This window comes from Pleuronectes platessa, chromosome 9 (genome assembly GCF_947347685.1).
Source record: "Pleuronectes platessa chromosome 9, fPlePla1.1, whole genome shotgun sequence".
Lineage (NCBI taxonomy): Eukaryota > Metazoa > Chordata > Actinopteri > Pleuronectiformes > Pleuronectidae > Pleuronectes > Pleuronectes platessa.
Window position 1 is genome coordinate 26625757 of NC_070634.1, and position 22478 is coordinate 26648234.

At 44.5% G+C, this 22478-nt stretch overlaps 1 protein-coding gene across 1 annotated transcript; it reads right to left on the bottom strand.

Annotated features, from left to right (window-relative positions):
• Nucleotides 1-208: 208 nt before the first annotated feature.
• On the bottom strand, nucleotides 209-20715 carry ghrhrb (growth hormone releasing hormone receptor b). The gene is made up of 13 exons (XM_053431499.1): nucleotides 20472-20715; nucleotides 15169-15277; nucleotides 9525-9632; nucleotides 6810-6910; nucleotides 3959-4056; nucleotides 3744-3876; nucleotides 2307-2460; nucleotides 2151-2211; nucleotides 1566-1635; nucleotides 1392-1483; nucleotides 1145-1274; nucleotides 644-685; nucleotides 209-421 (listed from the first exon to the last, which is right to left on the bottom strand). The coding sequence occupies exons 1-13, from the start codon at nucleotides 20541-20543 to the stop codon at nucleotides 209-211; spliced, it is 1383 nt and encodes a 460-aa protein (XP_053287474.1). The 5' UTR covers nucleotides 20544-20715.
• Between the last annotated feature and the right edge of the window lie 1763 nt (nucleotides 20716-22478).

Consider the following 22478-nt stretch of genomic DNA (forward strand, 5'->3'; position numbering starts at 1 on the left):
AATGGCGGATATCGTAAAGTGACTCATGATGTAACTGTGATTAAAAAGGAGCAGATCTGATCTAATTGAACTACATCTATACTACAGACGCTTCAGCTTCATCGGCCTCGTGAGCGCCCCCTACACAACTCAGTAGAAACTCTCTGGAGGTTCCTGTAGCTTTCAACACGTGGACACAGAGACAACACACGAGGACACAGAGCGCCGGTCAGACCGTGGACACGTTGTTGTGCGTCGCGGTGACACAGTGTGTGAGCGCCTGTGTCTCTGGGCCCGGCTGGTCTCTGGGACTGGACTTGTCCAGAACCGAGATCTGAGTGACGGTGCTGCTCTCAGTGAACAACGTGCGCCTTCGTTTACTGTAGCGCAGGTAGTTCTGAGTCTGCCACTTCCAGAACCTCTTCTTCAGCTCCGCCTGCACCTACACACACAGACACACACACAGACACACACACAGACACACACAGACACACACACAGACACGCACAGGATTCAAATGAAAATTCTATACTTGACGTTAGTTTTCTGATATATTTAGCATTTTATCTACAAACTATACAAACAACATGTATCTGATAAGATTCATTACATTTTCTTTTACTTCCCAACACGACAGTTTACCCAGAATGCATCGGGGACCTACCTCTCCGTTCAGGAAGCAGTAGAGTAGAGCCACACCGAACCCCTGCAGAGCAGAAACAGGTTTAAATCTGAAACGTGAACAATTAGGTTGACGCCAGAAAACAAGTTGAGACCCATCGCTCCCCCACATGGTAAAAGAGTTCTGGCCCAGATGTGGCCCACCCCACACAGCACCACACACCAGGTGGTATTATGGCTCTTGGGTGGTTCGCTCCAGTTTGACAGATCTGGTCCATGAGTCAACCAAAGTGACAAATCCCTCAGACCCCGGTCCAGAACCAGAAGAGGATTCAAACTGAATCATAGATCTGAAAGTTCCAGACTTTCAGACCTCTAACAGGAATCTAAGAAAAGCTCATCACCCAAAATAATCAAAGTAAAAGTAATAATTAACTGAGGAAGGAGACAAAACTGTAATTTGATCCAATTACTAAATCAATCAGTGTCATGTACAGGAAGTCGTGGGCTCCAGGAAACAGAAGTGACTTCCTGTGAGTCTCACCTGAAAGGATCCGACCCCGAGCTCGATGAAGAGGCGGGCCTCGGCCCCGGTGGCTTCTGGGAGGAAGGCGAACAGCATGTAGTGCATCCCGAACAGGGGGATGAGAAGAAGAGTGGATTTGGCCAGTCTCCTGCACGCACACACACAGACACGCACAGACACACACCCAGAGAGCAGCCGTGAAGATACAGATGTGTGTGTGTGTGTGCAGGAAATCTGTTGTGTTGATCTTTATTGCGCGTCTCACTTGAAGTGACTTGTGTCATTTCCCCCGACGCCCGGAGACCTCAGCTTCTGCACCAGGATCCGGATCACGTTGATGAAGATGATGAAGTTCACCTGCACCACACAAATCCACAGATGAGTCGTTTCTGTCGCCCCCCCCTGCCGTTCCTCAGCAGCGCCCCCTGGCTGTACTCACCAGCAGTGAAGCAGTTATCGGAGCCTTTATGATCCACCAGACAAAATCCACATCTGTGTCGTCCCAGCACCTGAGACACACAATCAGCAGCCGTGACACAAACGAGGCAACACAAAACTACACATCCTCTCAGCGTCAGGAGAACAGAATCTGATCTTTAAATCTGAATCTAAATGAAGGATTATATTTCTCATGTTCAGAATTGTCAGTTAAAATGTGTCATGACATCAACACAATATACTAAACATACAGGGCTTTGCTAATTGGCTAATGAATTAATTAATGCATGGACGTGGATATTGTTAAATATGTAAAGGGGGCAATGGTTCAATGGATATATTTTATTTATGATTTAGCTTCACGTTATTATCATCAATTTAATATGAACCTTTTCTAGTATGTTTTAAAATAATGTATGAAATGTGCTAATTAATATTACTCTCATATCCGTTCATTAAAATGTAAGTCTGCAGCCAGTTAGCTTAGCTTAGCACAAAGAATGGAAACCACAGACTGTAATGCTCCTACGTGCATCTTCACTTCAGGTCTTTGTGTTGTTTGTGTGAATCTGCAGGTTCCACTCACCCCTTGTTGTCGTAGAAGTTGCGAGTTAGGATCCAGGCCGATATGATGGTGGTGGGGAGACCTGAGAGAAACGAAGAGAACGAGCCGATCGTTAGAGTCAGAGAGGTTTTAATTAAGAAACAAGCAGAGGAGGAGAGACAGGAAGCCGACGCCCACCCCAGCCGATGAGGATGTACCACCAGAAGTATTTCTTCTGGAAGACGAAGGTGAGGGCGAGCAGCGTCTGCAGGTACATGCCCTCCACCAGCAGCCAGAAGTAGTTTGCCAGGATGCTGAACTGGAAGAAGGCCACGGCCGATTTACAGGACGTCTGTGGGGGGGGGGGGAGGGGGGGGGGGGGAATGCAGCAGAAAACACACAAACATAAATCTCATGTGTATCTGCAGAGACTGTGATGATAACACTGTGAGTTTGAGGGAAAGAGAAGATACAGAAGTAAAACACGTGACCGCAGCGAAGTCAATTAAAGAAACTTTCATTTCTTCTTCGTCTCCCACAGAATCCAAACCTCTTCCTCAGCTCCTCTTGCTGGATCGTTCCTGTCCTCTCTAAAAGCTGCTCGGGGGGGAAAGTGGATATTTGAGGCTTTTGTTTTTAATCGGTCTTTCTGGGTCGTCTAATCCAAGACTGTTTTTATTCTCTGCAATAATGTTCTGGTTCCCCATGGCCCACCTGAGCCTCCTCTCATCTATTCTTCCATTTTCCATCGTCTGTGTTTGTCTCACGTCGACTCTAAATGAGTCACAGTGCGTTCGGTCCCTCGGAGCCACAAGAGGACACTTCACTCCTCTTCCTCACTCCTCTTCTTCACTCCTCGTCTTCACTCCTCTTCTTCACTCCTCTTCTTCACTCCTCTTCTTCACTCCTCACTCTCAGTGTCTCATTCCTGTTCTGTGATTACAAACTCCATCGATTTGTCTGAGCTTCATGTCCAGAAAACTAAAAGCAGGTAAATGTTCTGTTTTCGGTTTCAGTAAAAAGACAAAGATTTATTTAATGATACCTGAGAGGGATCAATCATTTCTTTTAAGAGATTTAAAGTGAAATATTTGAATTTTTACTCCACTAAATTGATCTTGTGAGGCCTTGAATTGATCAGGTTTGAACCCAGCACTTAATAAATATACATGACGTATACTTCTACTTCATTTTATCTTCCTGTCTTTAATTGTCTTTGTAGTTTTAAGACACAAACTCCAGAAAACATCCAGAGAATGAAGCCTGAACATTTTCTGGAGATGTTCTGGGGACTCCTCATCACCAAAGCATCTTCTATGTGTGTTGCTCCTCTTCTTCATCCAGAGATAATTGTATCCTTCCATATGTCGTTATTTATATTTCATCTGCCGGGCTTTCACCAAAACAGGACCCTCCATTAAAAAGCAGAATCCAACTTCCACCTTTTCTTCTTCACGTCTCATTCAACAACAGCTTATTCATTATTTTCCCTCTGATTTCTCAAAGCAGGCTGAAAAAGAGGCTGACGCATTTCTCCTTTGTGGTCGCCCACCACTGGATTTACCTAAGTACCGGACATGAGTCCTCCGGTGGTAAATATAGACACGTTAATGGAGCTGGAGCTGGAACACCTACAGTGGACATGAAGCAGTGGTCCAGGTTCTCATCAGAGAACAGGACGCCGTCCTTAATGAAGACGGCGCTGGCTCTCAGGATGAAGGAGAAGAACAGGTTGATGTGGATGTAGTTTCTGGTGCAGTGGAACTTCCTGTGGAGCAGAAGAAGAAGAAGAGATGACGTCAGAGGATCAGATGTAGAAGTTAATCTTCAGGTGTTAGATAAATCTTTACCTGAACACGGTGAAGACGAAGATGGCGGATATGAGCGAGATGAGGGAGGTGGCGTATCCGGCCGTGTAAACCTGCTTGAAGTTGGAGAAGTAGGTCGTCTGAAAGAGAAAAGGATCAAACCACTAATGACTGAGTGCTCCCCCGCAGGTGAAGAGCTGCTATTACATGTATCTGTGGCTGTTCATAAACCTGCAGAATATTGGTTCGTGGAGCTTTTGGCACAAAAATTATTCATTTCATAATGTGAATATGTTGCAGACGTATGAATTAATGATTTAATTAAAACACTATGCAGCTTTTCCTGAGCAACAGCGCCCCCTGCTGCCACACGTGTAGACGACGTGGTTTTCATGTAACTGAAACAACTGAACGCTGGATATTACCCATGATCCTCGGCTTCCTGAACCAGAGGAGCTGCTGATCTCACTCTGTGTCAGAGGCGTCAATCAAAACGCTTCTCATTCAAAATGAATGTGGCGATGTCATGCCTTGGTGAAATGCATTGTGGGTGTAGTAGAAACATTAACTAAGCATGGTTAACAAACTAGTTTGTATTTGGAAAGTAAGCATTTGAAGCCGTGTCAAGAGACTTTTATGATTTATATTTACATACACCAAATTGTTAATGACTTGAACTGTTTTATGATCTGAACTGTTTATGACGTGAATATGTTGAAACCATTTGTGACTTAATTACTCATCAAAGGAAGGAGTGCATGTCTTCTAATCACCTGAGGAAACACAAGTGAATCAGCTGCTAATGTTTAGATCCCTCTCCTTCCCCCACTATAGAACCAGTCTGGACTGGTTCAGAGGGACAGCCCTAAGTCCTCCTATATAAGACCTGTGCTTTTGACTGTTCTTCACCTTCACTCTGAGATCTTAAGGACTCTTGGTGTGTTGATCCTTTCTGCAGAAAGCCCCTTATTAAATACATGTTGATAACTTTGTTGATCCAGCCTCTTGTATCTGCAGATCTCTATCACAGGGGTCGGCTGCACCCGGCTGACACTGAGCTTCTCGTGTGGCACCAGCCGATCGATCTTTTCTCTTGAGCAGTAGATTGATGTCTGGAGCGGTGGATTAGCACGAAAGCCGTTGTGTGACTCAGACGGGAACTTGTGATTGTTGTCGTTCTCACGTCGGCCTCAAGCATCAGGCACACACACATCGTATCGTGTTAACACAACACACACAAACGAGTCCTGCATAACACAAATCCACCAAGCTCTGTTCTTCTTGTTTTCAAACTTTCCTGCTGAATATTGGAGATGAACTCACATTAATCGAGCTGCAGTGTTTCTTTAAATGGATTCTTGTTACACAGTAAGACTTGGTGAAGTTTCTTCAGGTCGGACATCACCCTGAAGGCGAAGGTTCGAGTTCAGACTTTAACGAGCACGTTCTGCACTTTGTCCTTTTTGGATCTGTGCAGCAGAAACTTGGTGGAAGTTTCATCCTGATCGATGTTGAACTGAGGACCAGGAGGTTTCTGGTGGTTTCTCTCGAGCAAAGCGTCTCAACTTCTCCCACAGACTCTGAGCAACAGAACGTCCACGTCTCACCTCCTCCTCCGAAGCTGATCAGAGTCAGAACTTTGAGGACGTTACGTGTAGGGTTGAAAAATTTCGGGAATATTCAAAGTGGGAAACTTTCCATGGGAATATACGGGAATATACGGGAATATAACGGAAAAAAACTGGAAATTGTGTGGGTAATTTATACTAACTGTATTTACCTTGTCATATACAGACATAAATTTAACCATTTTTGTTTTGTCATAGGCTGATTTGAGCCCTGAGAAAACTTTGGGCACTTGACTATTTGCTTCTGCATCTTAGTGTATTAGTTCTTAACATAGGTCTTTGCACAGTATTTGCAAATGCACACAGCCTTTCCTTCTACATTGGCTGGAGTGAAATGTCTCCACACATGAGAAAGTGCATGTGGAAGTGCTCTGTAGAATAATATGAGAACAAAAGCTTGTAAAAAACACTAAAGCAATACCAGAGATATAAATAGTTGGCCAAACAATTGTAATAGTCTTTACAAATATTTACAATTGATGGATAAATTAATAGAAATAGGCTAGATAGACAGATGAACAATCCTCAATCAGCATGCCAATATATTTTCCCAGTAATATCATCGAAACTAACCTGACTAGTCCTTCACTCTACAGCAGGCCTCAATAGCCCTGCTGTAGAGTGAAGGATGCTGGGAATCATCTGTGCATGTGATGGAGAAATGCACATTGCAGGGTTGAAATTCAACGTGCAGTGTGTGCTGCATTCCATACATCTTTAAAATAGAGTTTTGAATGATGTTTTTATTGCGCAGCGTTTAATTTGCGAATATTTAATTTTTTCAAAATTCCCAAAATTCCCGAGCTCAATATTCCCATGGAAAGTTTCCGGAAAGTGTCCGCCCCTTTGCAACCCTAGTCACATGTCAGGAAAGTTTCCCAGGAGACTTGTGAGGACTTCCCTTCCTCCGGAGAAGACGTCGGCGTGAAGGACAGAACCGTCAATCATCTACTTTAAGCTCTGCTTTAAATAACGTCTGTAATTTAACCTCAAACCATAATCAGATAATTATGGGCTGGAGCTTAGAGGGCAATAATTAAAACTTCTTCATAAGAACACAAGTCGTTTTATGATGGTCGCCACGGCAACAAGATTCACCTGATGGTTCCTGAAGGATGAGAGGAGTGATACCTCCTCCGCTTGTGTTCACAATCAGAGATATGGTAAAGATAAAGTAATGTAACTAGTACACAAGGAACAGTTACAGTTACAGTTACAGCAGTGACCAGAGAGAGAACGTTCATTCAATCATCTGAAGCTTCTACCTCCGGCTCCGTCTCCTCGTCTTCTGCAAACTCACAGGCGTCCTCGTAGGGAGGAAAGGCCTCGGACCAGCCGTCCTCAGTGCAGTTCCTGTAGATGTGACCTGACAGACACACAAAAGGACACACACATGAGCCTCAGGACGACAACAATACAGGAGCAACAACAAGGATCTGTGAGGAGGAAAGAAACCTCAACCCGTGAGCAATGAGGTGTGGCATCAGTCAGTCAGTCAATCAATCATCAATCAATCAGTCAATCAATCAGTCAATCAATCAATTAATGAGTCAATCAATCAATCAGTCAAAAATTCTGTTAAAAACAATACACCCACATTCGTGCAGAGAGAAACAATATCCACAGAAAGGGAGGAAACAAAGAGAGAATTTTTTGAATGATAAAATAAAAAATCTGAAAGATAAGATGAAATGCTAAAGGTAGAGAAAGTAAGACCAGAGATCAAAGTAGGGTTCTAAAGTAAATAAGTAAATTAGAAAAAATCTGTAAGATGCATCAATAAATGATATAAACATATTTTGAACAAAGCTGCTAATTTCTACTGAATGATTTTTGTGGAACTTTGGAACAAACTTCTACATTGATGTGGCCCTGGGGACCAGGGGGCCAGGGGGCCCCCCCTCCACCCGAGCTGACACAGGCCCTGTTAGGGGGTTCTGACTGGTGACCCTCAGAGAATCGAACGTGGTTGTAAATCCAGATTCTCTTTATTTTCCTCATGTGAACGCTCTGTGTTTGTGTGAATGTAACCTGATCAGGTGATGGACGTGAACGAGGCAGCCATGTTCTCCATCTCCTGCCCGGAGTCAGAATGACACCGCCCGCTCTACCACCGTGACGAGGTCACCGGCTCCTCTCAGCGAGTCACCAGAGGGAAGCGGTGGATTCTCAGGTTTGAGCTTCATGGAGTGAAACCTGCTCGTCCGGCTGCTCAGCCCAGCAGAGTGTGGGGGTTTGAGTTGTGGGCGGACTCCTCGGTATCCAGCCGCATTAGCCTCGGTGTGAGGCAGCGCTCGGAGCCCGGGGGCCCGATGCCGCGGCGTCGGTGGGTGAGCGGTTTAGATTTGGATGGAGGTGAGAGGCCGCGGCTCCGGGGAGAGAGCTAGTGCTCGCTCCGCCGAGCTTAACAAGCAGCAACAGCTCCCTCCTCGTGTTCTCGGCTCTCACTGTGAACTCTTTGATTTTCCAATTCAAGGTTTTTATTCTGCCTGTTGATTCGTCTGCTGTGAGAACATCGCTGCTGCAGCTCGTCTCCGTCTGTGGAGGAGGAGGAGGAGGAGGAGGAGGAGGCCACGAGTGATGAGGTCATCAGCGTGACCTCCGCCTCCTGGACACGTGAACGATTCACTGGTCCTCTTAAGAAGGTCTGACTGCTGGAGGTCAGTGCATCACACTGTTCACACTCACCACTCATATGTTGTAGTTGATAAACAGTTCACGTTTTTATCTGTTTTGTTGGTTAATAAATATTTGTGACTTGACTTTATTGTTCTTTACGTGTGTCGATGCTCTGATGGAAGAAATAAGCCAAACACAATTGTGTTTAATGTCTTACAATTTAATAATGAAGAGTTTTTGTTTCTTAAACTCCTTTATATATGTTTTTAAATACATGATTAAATCTATTAAAGTTTTTTTCTACAGTGGATCCAGTAAATTATGGTTTTTTATGCTCGTGATGATCAGTAAAGTTCTTTCTTGCCTCTTCTCGTCTCCTCCACGTTTCCACATCTGTTCCTGACAACGTGCCAACCAGATGTTTTTCTGTCACTGTTCATCTCCAAGAATAAATCTTTTCAGTAGCATCTGAATAATAATAATAATGATGATGCTATATGAGTATTTGGTTCATGGGTGCGTGGGTGATCTGGAGCAGGTGGGCGTCCTGTTCATGAGATGTTTTAACATATCCTGGTGAAACTGAAAGAGAACTTGAGTATCATGGAAAACTCAAACCTGCCTGTTTTTTGTTTTTTTTATGGCTTTAAAATAAAATTTGAATGCACGCTGCTATTTCCAGGACTTGTGGCCTTAAGTCAGTTATTTACCCACAACCTCAGCGGAGGATCAAACGAGAGAGAGAGCAGCTTGACTGTTGGCAGAGTTACTGATCATCGCTGCTCTGCCTCAAACCGATCAGAGCGTTTCTTCAGATCGCCGCCTCGCAGCTCTACGCCTCCATCGAGCGGCCGAGACGCAGGAAACACGTTCTCTGCTTTTCACTTATGATGAATAACGGACAGAAAAGAGTTTGTACAGAACAGAAAGTCACGAGTCGACCTCACGGCATCGTTTCATCCTCCAGGACTTTTGATTCAATGTTTGTCAGTGAATTGAATTGAATGTTTGGAGCGGATTTGAATAAATTCCTATGATATCACGAGAATGAGTTAATGTGCACGAACGGCTCAACTGTCAGAGGAGCTCAATGTATCACTGTTATACAAATGAATATGGGTTCTTTGTGTGTTTGTGAATAAAGAGTGAGATCTATCAGTTGCAAGATATGAAAACATATATTTGTTTGTATTTGTGTTTTCTTTTTATTTATAGTTATTTTAAGTTTATGGTTAAACCGTAAAATATCAAACCTCGATTCTCCCGATTCTCCCGATGTCCAATTAATATCTGTGTTTCAAAAATCCTCATCTGTCAGGTTCTAATTTGTTTTTTCAAATAGACGGGTGTCAGTGATTTACCTTGGTTGTTGGCGAACAGCTGGGACACGTTGGCACAGGAGACGCTCACCACCTGTCCCACCGCCGCTCGGGACCAGCACCGGATGTCGTCCCACACTGTGGGACAACCTGAGAGAAGACAACATGTTTACCACAGGTCAGCAGGAAGAGACACTTAACGAGACACTCCTCCGTCCACCAGGGTTCATGTCAACCTGCTGAAGAACAAACCAAACAAGGGACAGGAGTGAATCTTATTTAATTCTGTCTGATCTCCATCTTAAACTCCATCAGGGACTTTGAACTGAAAACGTGTTCTGTGTGTGTGGGGGGGGAGAAGGGGGCACTTGATTTGTTGATGTCCTCATCCCTCCTCACTGCCCACGCTTTGTCTCTGCTGCTCCCCTCACATGGCTGACAAGGGGGGGGGGGGGGGGGGGGGGGGGGTGCTTGTCATCCAGTAATGAGGAGCCTCTCGTCTCTCGCTGACGCCTCGCACATCAAAGCCGCTCGGCCCCGTGTCAATTAGAACCCACCAGCTCTCAATCATAATGAAGCGGCTCTGGGCTCGGCTGCAGGTTCTGCTGGTGGAGCCGGGCCGAGCCAAACGTCTCGGCCCGGCTGACGGAGGTGACGCTCCACTCGCCTTTGTGTTGGTGCTCAGGCCTTTTATCACGGCTGCTGTTTGTTCACTGGGGCTCAGATAACAGCTCCGTCAGCAGCGTGGACTGAGCAGGGCCCGCGTCATGTGACCGGGCTAATGGCTCCAGGTAAAGAAACAGAGCGTCGTGGTGTAAAAGGGCACGGAGCCCGTTGTTCGAATCCCAGCGTGTGAACACGGCTCTGCAGGAAGCTTCAGTAACTTCCACATTAGGAGCCAATTAAAGCCGAGCTGGTGACACTGAGTGGATCAGTGCCTCACATCACCACACCACAAAGCCTGGCTTCATTCCTCCGGCTCTTAATGAATATTCCCCCCCGGGTCCCGGCGCTCCCGGAGGATCGGGGGAGTGTGTGTCAGCCCGTTACACAAGATTCTTAAACAGCATCATTATGTGTACACACGCACCGACGTCCCGGTGACGCACACACACACACATCCAGAGGGCTGAGGCCACAGAGCGACCGAGCCAGAGTGTGGGAGCGACGCAGGTTCTTATCACTTCAACTGTTCAAAGAAGATTACCCACAATGCTCGCCTCCTCTTTCAGTGGCTTCAGACATTATCCAGACCTCCTCACAGTTTGCATGTTTTCTTTTCTTGTGGATTTTATTATAAATCTGAACCGAGCTTCATGTGTTTGTTTCATCGTTTCACTCAGAAGCTGAAACGATGAAACAAACACTAACAGAGCAACATGAGCAGTTGTCGTATTAATCTTTGTGTTGTGAAGACTGCAGCTGCTTCCTCTTCTTCTTCTCCCTCTTCTCCCTCCTCTTCTTCTTCTTCTATTGTTTCACGCTGTCTCTACTTCGAGTGATTGGTCCAATTTGAGATAGTTATGACATTCGAACCAATTACAGAAAGTTAACATTAAACAATAGAAGAAGATGAAGCGGCTGCAGTCTTCAGCTCGACGAGGACGTTCATCTTACTGCCAGTAACACAACAGGTGCAACTCATTTTCTTTATTCAGTTTATTCAAAAGACAAAAGCTGAATTGACGAGATGTGAACGTGAGCTGCACGCCCCCCCCCCCCCCCCCATCGACACCTTTCACACCTGTGGTTCCACTTCCGACTCAATGGAGTGAAACTGACCTTCATCCTCAACGTTCACCTCTACAGCCGTCATCTGTGTTTCATTCCTCCTCCGGCTGCAGCTTCTCTTCTCTTCTTGGTTCAATAATAATAATAATAAATAATAATAATAATACAAGTTCTGAGTATTAGCGGAGGAGAGGAGGCTCCACTGGGACCTGGGCCACAACGTCGACCCTTTTAATAAACACTGCTGTGTGATAAGGGAGAAGCAGCGAGGACGAGCAGCCAGAGCAGCCAGAGGGAAGATGATCAAACGGACAGAGAGCTTCATCAGTGATTCAGGACGTGGGGGGGGGGGATTAGGAGGAAAACATAAAGTTTGCTCTATGATGTGTTTAGACTGAGACGTCTCTACTCCCCAGATGTTTTATTCTAATCTTCCTCCTGCTCTGCTGATCCAAACACCTCCTGCTCCCACGACTCCTCATGTGCTCATCCAAACGGAACTCAAACATCTCCTTCCAATCAGGAGAAACAGGCAACAGACAAGAAGTGGAGCAGAACTGAGAAGGTTTTCCTTTGAGATATGAAGCAGAACTTGTATAACTGTGGTTTAAGAGGTAGATTACAGTCGTCCACTCGGTCGGTTGTACATAGAAGCAGAAAGTTTTTAATCTTTGCTGCAGGAAATCGTACAAAACTATTGTTCAGCTTTCACACCTTCCTGCTCTGTTATGAGGAGAGAGCATCTTCAAGTGAATTCAAATTAAACTCACCATGTTCTGCTCTTTAGGTTTGAACCCTTTTTTTAAATTAAATTTCCCTCTCACAAACATCACTGATCATGAAGATCCAGAAACGTTCCAGGCTTATTTTCCATATCTAGTTTGGCTCAGATTGGTACGACAGAAATGAAGAGGTACTTTGAATATTATAGCATACAGATATATGTTCATTCCATCTGTAAATGGTCAAAACATAGGCACTTAAAATATTAGTTTTGGGAGGTTCAAAAGAAAAACTTAATAATAAATAAAGAATATGAAGCGGTTCTCTTACAATCTGAATTTGATATAAGATTAAAACACTGGAAACTCTTAATATTGAATAAATTACTAACACCGTTTATTCATTTAATGTTAATACATTTACAGACCAATCATTTAAAGAATTCAATTTATTGTAACTTTTCCCCTCTGATATTTAGTCGGGTTAATTACTTGTTGAATTGTGAGAAACACACACACACACACACACACACACACACACACACACACACACACACACACACACGAACACGTTACCCTCTGTTCATCCACTCGTGTGTTACATCCTCATTTCCTCTCTCTGACTTCCCATGATCCTCTCTGGTGGCGTTTCCTGCCGGCTGGAAAATGTGAAGCTAATTAACCCGAAGCAGGTGAGAGATCTGCCCCCCCCCCCCCCCCCCCCCCCCCCGCCCTGTCCACTCATGCTAAAGACAGTGGCGACCTGTTTCATGCTGCGAATCTCTCGACAGCCAAATAAAAAACCACATTGACAAAGTCTCTCTATATATTTAACTTTAAATCTGTTCATGTCTCAGTTTTGGACGTTACTCATGTGAAGCCTGGTCATTTCCCAAATCACAGTTTCCTGAGGCTCGTTGCCCTTTAGCTCCTCCTCCTCCTCCTCCTCCTCCTCCTCCTCCTCCCGCCTGAATCGCTCCTCCACTCCTGATGAATCCTGAATGAATCATGCTCCTCTAACACCTGTATGAGCTCGAATCTAAAGCAGCAAATAAAAACAATAAAATAAAAACAATAAAACAATAGAATCTAAAACTAAACGAGGATAAAGATTGTGGAAATTTAAAAGGTGCTAATGAGTTTTGATCCATAGAGATTTAGTGTTTTAGTGTTTTATTGAAGGTTTTTATCTTTAATGCTTCTGTTTATTGTCCCCTATATGCTTCATAGTAATTTCCCAGGTATCCAGTGCTACTTCCCTCTATGTCCTGAGCCCTCCGCTATCATTTAAGTGCTTTTCCTTATTCAAACACCAAATTGTTCTCGTACGAACAATATCAGCTGTTCTGGGAATTTGATAAGACGGGCCAACTGTTCAAACTGGGAAATCTTGTGTTGACTGTTCGGCTAAAGTCACCTTCAAAAAACATGTCAGAGGCAGGATGAGGACACGAGGAGCCAGAGGAAGGATTAGAGGATTTTTAGAAGTTAAGTAAATTCTCTGGAGACCAATCAAATGAAATGTGAGACAGTTCCTCGAGGAGACAAACCCGTGTCTCGCTCTGCAGGGACAGTTTGTTACAGAAGCTGGTTTACTGACTGGATAAATAAAGGAAAACTGAGCGATAACACTTATCTCCTCCTGCTTCTTCTACAAGGAAACTGGTGTAAACTGAGATTATACTGGTCCCCACAGCTGTGATGGTAAATGCAGCCCAGTAAAAATCAAAGCTCTCCAGATGTGAAGTGACAGAACTGAACCCTGGACGATGTTTAACCTGCAAACATCTGGAGCTCCTGGAAAATGGAAATTCATTAACAGCAGCTAAAAAAACTAATATTTAATGAACCATAATAGAGCCGTTTTTTAAATATCCTTAGAGACATAAAGTCACATGGGTTGAATCCTGTTTTCTCCTCAGATTCATTGAAGGTCACTTTGGTCAGTTTGGGTTTGAAGTGACTGGTCCCTGCAGCTTCAGATGGTTCCAGTCACTGGAGAGATTAAACCAGTACAAACAGCAGTGGTGGGAGGAAGCCGTCCCACTGAGCCGCAGACGAGAGCCCAGCTCAACTGAACCTGTCAAATAACGCTTCAGAACCAGAACCTTCATGTTTCTGGTGAAATCAACAAGTTTCCTGAAGGACGTCGATGATTCGATCGGAGCCACTGAGCAGAAGAGGGACGAGGCCGGGCCGACCAATCAGAGCCTTCACAGCAGACGGCTCCTCACCTGATTAGTTCCCCTGATTGTTTTGCCCGTTGGGCCGAGCGAAGGCCGGTAATTTGATAAGAGGAAGCGAATGGGCTCGTCAGGCTGTGGGTTAAAGAGCAGGGAGGCTCGGCTGCAGGGAGGCAGCTGCTCAGGTGTGAGCTGCAGTTTCAATAATGGAGCGTGGACGTAACGTGGAAACACATCTCACCTCCATCAGAGTCACTGTGACCAGAGTTTGGAGCTTATCACACAGAGCCTGGTGCCTCTAACACGGAGGATCATGGTGAATCAGCGCCTGCCTTCAGGCTTCGGTGGCTTTAATCTTAAACACACGACTTCTGTCAGACAGAGATTTGATCTTTAAGAAATGTTCTAGAATAGATTAAACGATGTTGATGGATTTATTCTTTATCCATAAATGTGATTCTGAGAGTTTTCCTGCAGCCTGGGATCAGTGGGATATTCCCTGAGGCCTGAGCTTGTTCATGATTCTCCTTTAATGAGGAAGCTTCATCAGAAATCAATTTCCTGGACTCACAGAGTTTCCTGTCACTCGTATTAACACCTTGTGAAGCAGGTGAGGAAGATGAGGATGGACAAAGAGCCTTCAGCCTGTGGGGAATTCAACTCAAATGTAGGAATCTACTCTGCAAAGTCTACAGGGAGATTTTAGATGTGCTACATTTAAATGAGTCAGGTCCTGAAAAGGCTTCAATCTCCGTTCTAACCTGAAAACTAATTTATGAAACTCTGTAATTTAACAACCTCCCATGGGGTCTCGAACCCATCATGGAGTTTCAATGATGGAGAAGATTCTGAAAGAAATGTTTTTATGTCAAATCCTTTGGCCAAACTTTCATTTTACATTAACTCTAAACCCAAGTTGTGCTGTGACACTGAAGGTCGACCTTGAGGTGACCTGACATTTGTCTCAGTAGTGTCTGTGCACAGGTCATAGGTCACAGGTCAGAGGTCACAGGTCTCTGTTGCAACGACACAATGGAGACGAGGGCTGACCTGTTCTGCTGGAGCGGTTCTTCTCCTCCTGCCTGAGGATCTGGTTGCATTGCTCCTCAGCTCTCATGTGCTGAGCCACCAGGGCGCAGTCTGGGTGAATGGCCTCGGTCTGCAGAACAGAGACAGAGACAGAGACAGAGACAGATTGTCAACATCGCTCAGTTGCACATGAAAACAAGCAGCGGACAGAATTCACCAGCGCTTCACTCATTCCTTTAACCCCCCCCCCCCCCCCCCCCTCTCCAGTGATGAGCAGGAGGCCCTGAAACCATCTCAGACGATGAAAACACTCAGAACATATAACACCTGGTGCCAAATTAAATCTGTGCTCAATCTATCGTATATAAAGAAAACACTCCCTCGTTTCTTTATTGGCCATCTTTGGTTTGAACTGTGGGAACCGTGGTCCTCTACCTGCAGGACAGATGGCAGCTCGGCAGGAGGAGAGCCTGACATGTGACCTCCTGCTCTGCAGCGTCCAGGATCCACACGGGAGGAGACGCTCGCTGCTGCTGGACACAAACACCTCCCGTCCTGGTGGAGGACGCTTTACACTGCAGCTGCTGCCGTCCACATGTCCACGTGTCTGTGTCTATATCAGTGTTTACATTAATGCAGGGGGCAGGGACAAAGATAAAGAATGTAAAACCTACTTCGACCTTGTGCCTGCTCTTTACCTGGTGCCTGGTGTTTCTGAGAGAAGGTGAACAGCCTGTGGGCGTTCCAGAGTCAAGTGTGTTCTGAGCTGTGTCACCTCCACCAGCACCAAACACCATATAAAGAAAAGAAGCCCTTCATCTGCTTCCTGCTGGATGTATTTGCTAAATCACTTTAGATAAGATAAGATGAGGTAATCGCTGATGGGATGTATCTGTGGCCTGATCTTCCATCTTCACCACTAATACAAACGAGCCTGCAGGAACCTACAGGACTTCCAGAGGCCTCTGCTCTTTGCAAACACGTATTTGTGAAGTTTTTGTGAAGCTGCGCCTTGAAGCAGGTTATTCCCAGATGCTAATCTCCTTATTTACACCCCCCCCCCCCCTTAGTGTTTAAACCTGGAGAGGCAGCATGACTGAAAACAGTAGAAACTAAAAGAATAGAAGAAGAAAGGTATGAAAATGAATTTGTTGAGCATGTTGTGTTTGTTTTTTGTGGCCGTTACGACTTTCAGGTTGGGATCTGCTACTTTATACAGAAACTCAAGATGTCCTGATAAGTTCCCACTACACAGTGAGTTACCACTCTGAATTAAAACACACAATCATCTTCTTTGAGTGGACGGTCCTAACCTAAACCACCTGATATGAGTGTTTACTGTAAAGAGAGTCAATATTTCCACTGTGAGTATTTAAACACCCGAGTCTGTGTAGATGAAAACGTCAAACTGGGGACGCAGCGTCAACAGAGACACAAACCAGTAGAGGCAGATCTGCTCTGCTGGTTTATGGAACAAATCTCTTTTATACAAGCAGGACGGGAGCAGGACGTTTAGAGGACACACAACTCGTTGGAGTTCTAAAGATGTGACGACACTTCCAACATTCCTCAACAACTGCTACGACAAATGTGTGCGGATCATAATCACTGGCTGGACACGCTCAGGTGGTTTTCATCTGATGAGTGAAGATCTGTGTTTATTAGCAGCAGCCGAGGAGACAGGAGGGGGCGGGGGTGAAACACCTTTTTATTTATTTATCATTAATTAATTCTGGGCGCCAGTCAGCTCGAGCCACCAGGTCACTGCTGTGTGTGTGTGTGTGTGTGTGTGTGTGTGTGTGTGTGTGTGTCCTGGTATGAGACATGTCAGAATGTGCATCTGTTTTCTAACTTTTTCCAAATGGAGCAATGAAATAAATAATTAAACGCAGCACAAACAATAACACGGGTGCAGAAGCGTCGCTGGTGAAAGAGGAGGAGGAGAGACGAGAGGGGGGGGGGGGGGGTGATATTTTGGACATTTCTGATCTCAGAGCAGTTTCAGTCCCTATCGGACGTGTTACATTCACAATAATAACGGAGCGGACAACTGGTCAAAGTTTATAGAAAATCTCTGAAGACCTGAGGCGAATAAAACAATTTTCTCTTTCCTTTCATTTCCGTACAAACTGAAATCCTGTTTTACTTCTGTCGCTCGTTATTTGATAAACGATCAATTCACCTCCTGGTGCAGGAGAACCACATCTCCTCCATCTCCTCTCTCCTCTCCTCCCTCTCCTCTCTCCTCTCCTCCCTCTCCTCTCTCCTCTCCTCCATCTCCTCCATCTCCTCTCTCCTCTCCTCCCTCTCCTCTCTCCTCTCCTCCCTCTCCTCTCTCCTCTCCTCCATCTCCTCCCTCTCCTCTCTCCTCTCCTCCATCTCCTCTCTCCTCTCCTCCATCTCCTCTCTCCTCTCCTCCATCTCCTCCATCTCCTCTCTCCTCTCTGACAGGTGATGTGAAGGTTTAGCAGCTTGTTGAGGAGGCGGGGGGGACAAGTCGCCTCAGGCTGGAGCTGCAGGTGCTGCTATGAAACGTGTCTGAGTCCGGTTTTATGAAACTGATAATCTATAATCAACTCTCCTGAAAACACAATTAGGTATTTTATTTATGTTAAAGTTTATTTTTCTACACGATCATCTTCCTAAACCACCTGATATGAGTATTTACTGTCAAGAGAGTCAATATTTCCACTGTGTGTATTTATTTATTCATTTTTCTACACATATACAACACATGTATTGTTATATAAATATTATAGTTACAGGTTACTTAGAAGATTCATATTTGACATGATGCTACATGATGATGTTACACAGCTGTGTGTAAATGAGCTCAAGTAGCTGCTCTGTCACCGAGAACAGTGAAGTGCTGCTCACACACTGAAAAATATTAATACAAATAAAATGTTTTACTTTAATCCACATTGGCCTCGGTGGTAAAAACACAACAGTTCAAATTGAATGTTGTTTATTGAAATGTTTCGACTCTCGAAGCTTCTGTAAAAATCTGCCCTGTGGATTTCTTTCACAGCAAATGTAACGATTGACATTTGATAAACAGATTTTTCATAAAACATTTTAAAAACTGCTAAATTATTATTACAAGGACACAAAGACGGAGACTTATTGAATAACGGTTCATCAACTCTTTCAACAAACTGGTCGGATTTAAATGTCAAATCCCAAAGTTCAGCTGTTTGAGCTGAATCTGAATTTAATGGAGGTTTTGTAAACATCTGATTTCAGTTGTTGATAGAGATGAAAATGGAAACTTATAAAAGGGGAAAGTTTCATTAATTTATTCACACAAGCGTTCACGTGATTAGTTCATAATGGAACCTGGGTTTTTCAAATGGCCTCTAAATGTCACTGGTAAATACAAATATTAACGGGAACTTGTTGATCCGGCTCTCATCAACATTTTCCCAACATTGTTTTATTCCTGGTTTTTCATTTTTCTAATTCACCGTCATGATAGAACCCATAACCCTCCCTAACCCGAACCTAACACAATATGAAAGAGCATTTAAAGAGTCCTCTGATGATATTTATACACAATCCTATGGGATCACATTTAAGAAACGACAACAAACAGATTTTGAACAAGTAGCTTGAAACCTGCGATGTTCCTGTGTTTGTTGATGCAGTACCGTGCACCACCACCAAAAACAGGGATCGAACGCGACACCACATCACGACTACAGGTCACCGGGGAACATTTAAAGACGTATGTGTAGTAACGTGTCAATCGTTGAACAAAACCCAGCAACACAACTCTGCAGTCACACACCCACACACACCAGCACACACACAAGTCCTGCATCACTTAAGTGTGATTACCGTGACCCTGCAGGTCAATGAGTGAGTCTCTGATGGAAGCAGCTAATAAAGGATCCACGTTCCAATAACGATTCACTGGAATAAAGGAGGAATCATTATCTTCTGCATTGATTTACATGACAAACGTGCCAATATATGAATTAATGCTTCATCTTGCTGCTGTTTGGTCCAAAGGCTGCAGAGACAAGTCAGTGTCCAAAATGTTCTCTTATATTTAACAAATGTTTCATTTATCAGTGGATTTTTTCTCATCACGACACTAAAACCCCTCAGAACCAAAGTCTAGTGTCTGGAAGCCGGAGCCTCGAAGCCACGTCCGTCCACCGCACAGACTCTTAGGTTTAAATAAAATAATGAAGCATTGATCTGCAGGGATTTGACAACACTCAAGACAAGTTATCCGTCAGAGAGGAGATTATGAAAATGAAATCCGCACTCTTCACACAAACATCAGGGCAGCAGGTCGGTGAAGACAGGAAGCAGCTGCACAAACATGTCCCCCCGGGTTTTAATTCACATCAATTTATTTATTCACCAATTTGCTCATAAGTCTTTAGTCTGAAAATAAGAGTCGAGACCAGGTGACCACCGGCGTCACACTGAGCTCAGGACTGACGGTTCCCTGGTCTCAGTAAAACCACTCATCTGGGATTTGATCCATAAATCATCTTCACAATCAAACCGTGATCGAAAACCACAAAGTGTGAATCACTGCAGCATTCTAAGTGTTTTTAATTTTATTGACTGAAGTCCTCAGCCTCTGTAAACACATCCAGACACAACAGATAAGATAAGATAAGATAATCCTTTATCAGAGCTGATGGAACTCGACATTTGATATAATAGTTTAATAAAAACCCTCTGGAGGGATTAATGCTGCAGTTCAGCATCTGATGCAAACACTGTGATACTTTCATCACACAGCTGTTTCCATTTTGTATCTGTCCCCATCAAATCAAACCATAAATACATAAAAATCTCCATTATTATCTGCTTTATGGGTTAACTGGGAATATGAATGTATTCTCCTCCCACTTGATCAATTGTAATGTCACAGAAACTCACAGCATAAAATATTAAAGTATAAATATACAAGTGCAAATTAAGCCAGAACATCAGCCTCTACTGGGGCTTGAAATATTCCTGAGTATTATTATCCCAGTACACATGTAAAATTAGTATATGTACAGCGAGCCACGAACACAAGCAGATAAATACATACACATGGATTGTAAATATTGTGTATTAAAGGAGGGTGATTCATCTCTAACAAATTTAGAATCTCTACATTATTGAGTATAGTTTTAATTAATGCTGTTTGAATATTCACAGTATTCTCACATGAATCTGTTAATCTCAACATTTTATAACACTCGATTCCCATCAGTCCTTTGAAATGAATAATTCAGACTGATAGAAATAACCATTATGAAAACCTGTGGAAGGATCCACTGGTTCACTGGGAGCGCTGGTCGCAGACTCACCGGTTCCCAGCAGAGCAGCAGCTGCAGCATCAGACTCAGGTGAAGCGCAGAGACCGAACCTCTGGTCCTCATGATGTCCTCGGCTCCTCACAGACGCGGTCACTTGGAGAAGTGCGCACGGAGAAGTCTGAGTGTCCGCGAGGATTCAATCAGGGATTTATATCAAACCAATCATTTCCTTCATCAATGTCCACAGCTGGAAACTCTGCCCTGAAGCGAGCCGCTCGCTGGACCACTGTGCCGAGGTGTGTCACCGCCACCGGGCAGGAGACCGTCCGCGTTACGCGCGGAGGAGCCACGACTCGACGGCGCCAAACAAGGTGCGCGCTCCTCCCCCCGAAGAGAAGGAGCAGCCCTCAAACTGCAGAGAGACACGGACTGACTCCGACCTCCTGAGATCATCACAGTGTCTGACAGGAGGTTCCGTGTCCGAGAGACAAACAGTTAATACATCAACCTGCGTGTTATCACCAGGAACCCAGAGCATCTCCATATGAGATGTGGCTGAAAGCTCCTGGTTCCAAACCGGACTGGAAACCTAAACACTTCATCTGAGTCCAACTGGTTTCCACAACACCACCTTGATCCTCGATCTCCAAAATCGAATCCCTTCATCCTGGAGTCCAACTGGATGTTGGGACGAGGTCTGAAGAACTTCCCTCAAGGCGTCCCTCAGATATCGTGTTCACAGGGACGGGACATTTGGGACAGACGACTATTTACCCTACATTTATTAACATGTGTGTTCTCCCACATTTTTAAACAAAAAAGTATTTTCATCAAACTAGAGAAAGGTTCTGGTTCAAAGCTCAGAAAACATTCACGCTCAATTTCCACTAACGACATTTTCTCCATGACTGTTGAGATAAACAACGAGATTAAATATAATAAACTTCCTTAAACATCTGGATCACAAAGACTGTTTTTATTCCACAGTAACACAACTTTGATTTCACTGATGAAAAGATGAATTATTAAAAATCATTCTGACGGATTTAACACTTCATTCACCCTCGTTAACACTGAGTTGACAAGTCATAAACAATCATAATGGATCTTACCATGATGTCACTATATTGATGACTGTAAACACAACCATCAAGTTGGGACCCGACTGTGTCTCTACTCAGGAAACAGCTGGAGTAAACAAGGCTGACAGCAGCTGTGTGTAGGTGTGTGAGTGTGTGTGTGTGTGTGTGTGTGTGTGTGTGTGTGTGTTGGCACCTTGCTGAGGTTAATCGTCTTTGACTTTCCCAGAGAAGCTGAAGTTCCTGCAGACGACAGCACCTGAGAGCTGAGGAGGGTCGACCACATCAACAACCACAACACAAAGCTAACAGCTGTTAGCCACAAAGCTATCAGGTGTGTACAGGTGTGTTGTTGGCCCCTGTGCTGATTGGTGGGACCCCCCCCCCCATCCCCCCACATGTCTACTGCTGCAGCCAATCATGTAAAATCCTGCTGAGTAAATGGACAGGAAGTTATTGTCAGTGTGTGTGTATGTAAAGATGACGTGTGTTTACATTAGTGGACAACACTCTCCCTCTGGTGATCTGTGTAAACATTCGACATGTGAAGATTCAGGATCTGTCAGCTGGGACGAGGTCGAGGAGCCGGAAGCTTCTGGTTTCCGTTCTGAAGTTTGACCACAAGATCCTGTTTGTCTTTGTTTGTGAAGAGCAAGAGAGACAAGATCATATATTTCAAGATGCAAATGAAACGTAAAGCCACGAAAAATCAAATTCAACTGGAAACAACATCATTCTCATCGTGTGTTTAGGGACATGTTGGACGTCCAGGAGGTGTGAGACACTTCAGGGACATGTTGGGACCTCCAGGAGGTTTGAGACGTCACTTCAGGGACATGTTGGACGTCCAGGAGGTTTGAGACGTCACTTCAGGGACATGTTGGACGTCCAGGAGGTGTGAGACACTTCAGGGACATGTTGGACGTCCAGGAGGTGTGAGACGTCACTTCAGGGACATGTTGGACCGTCCAGGAGGTGT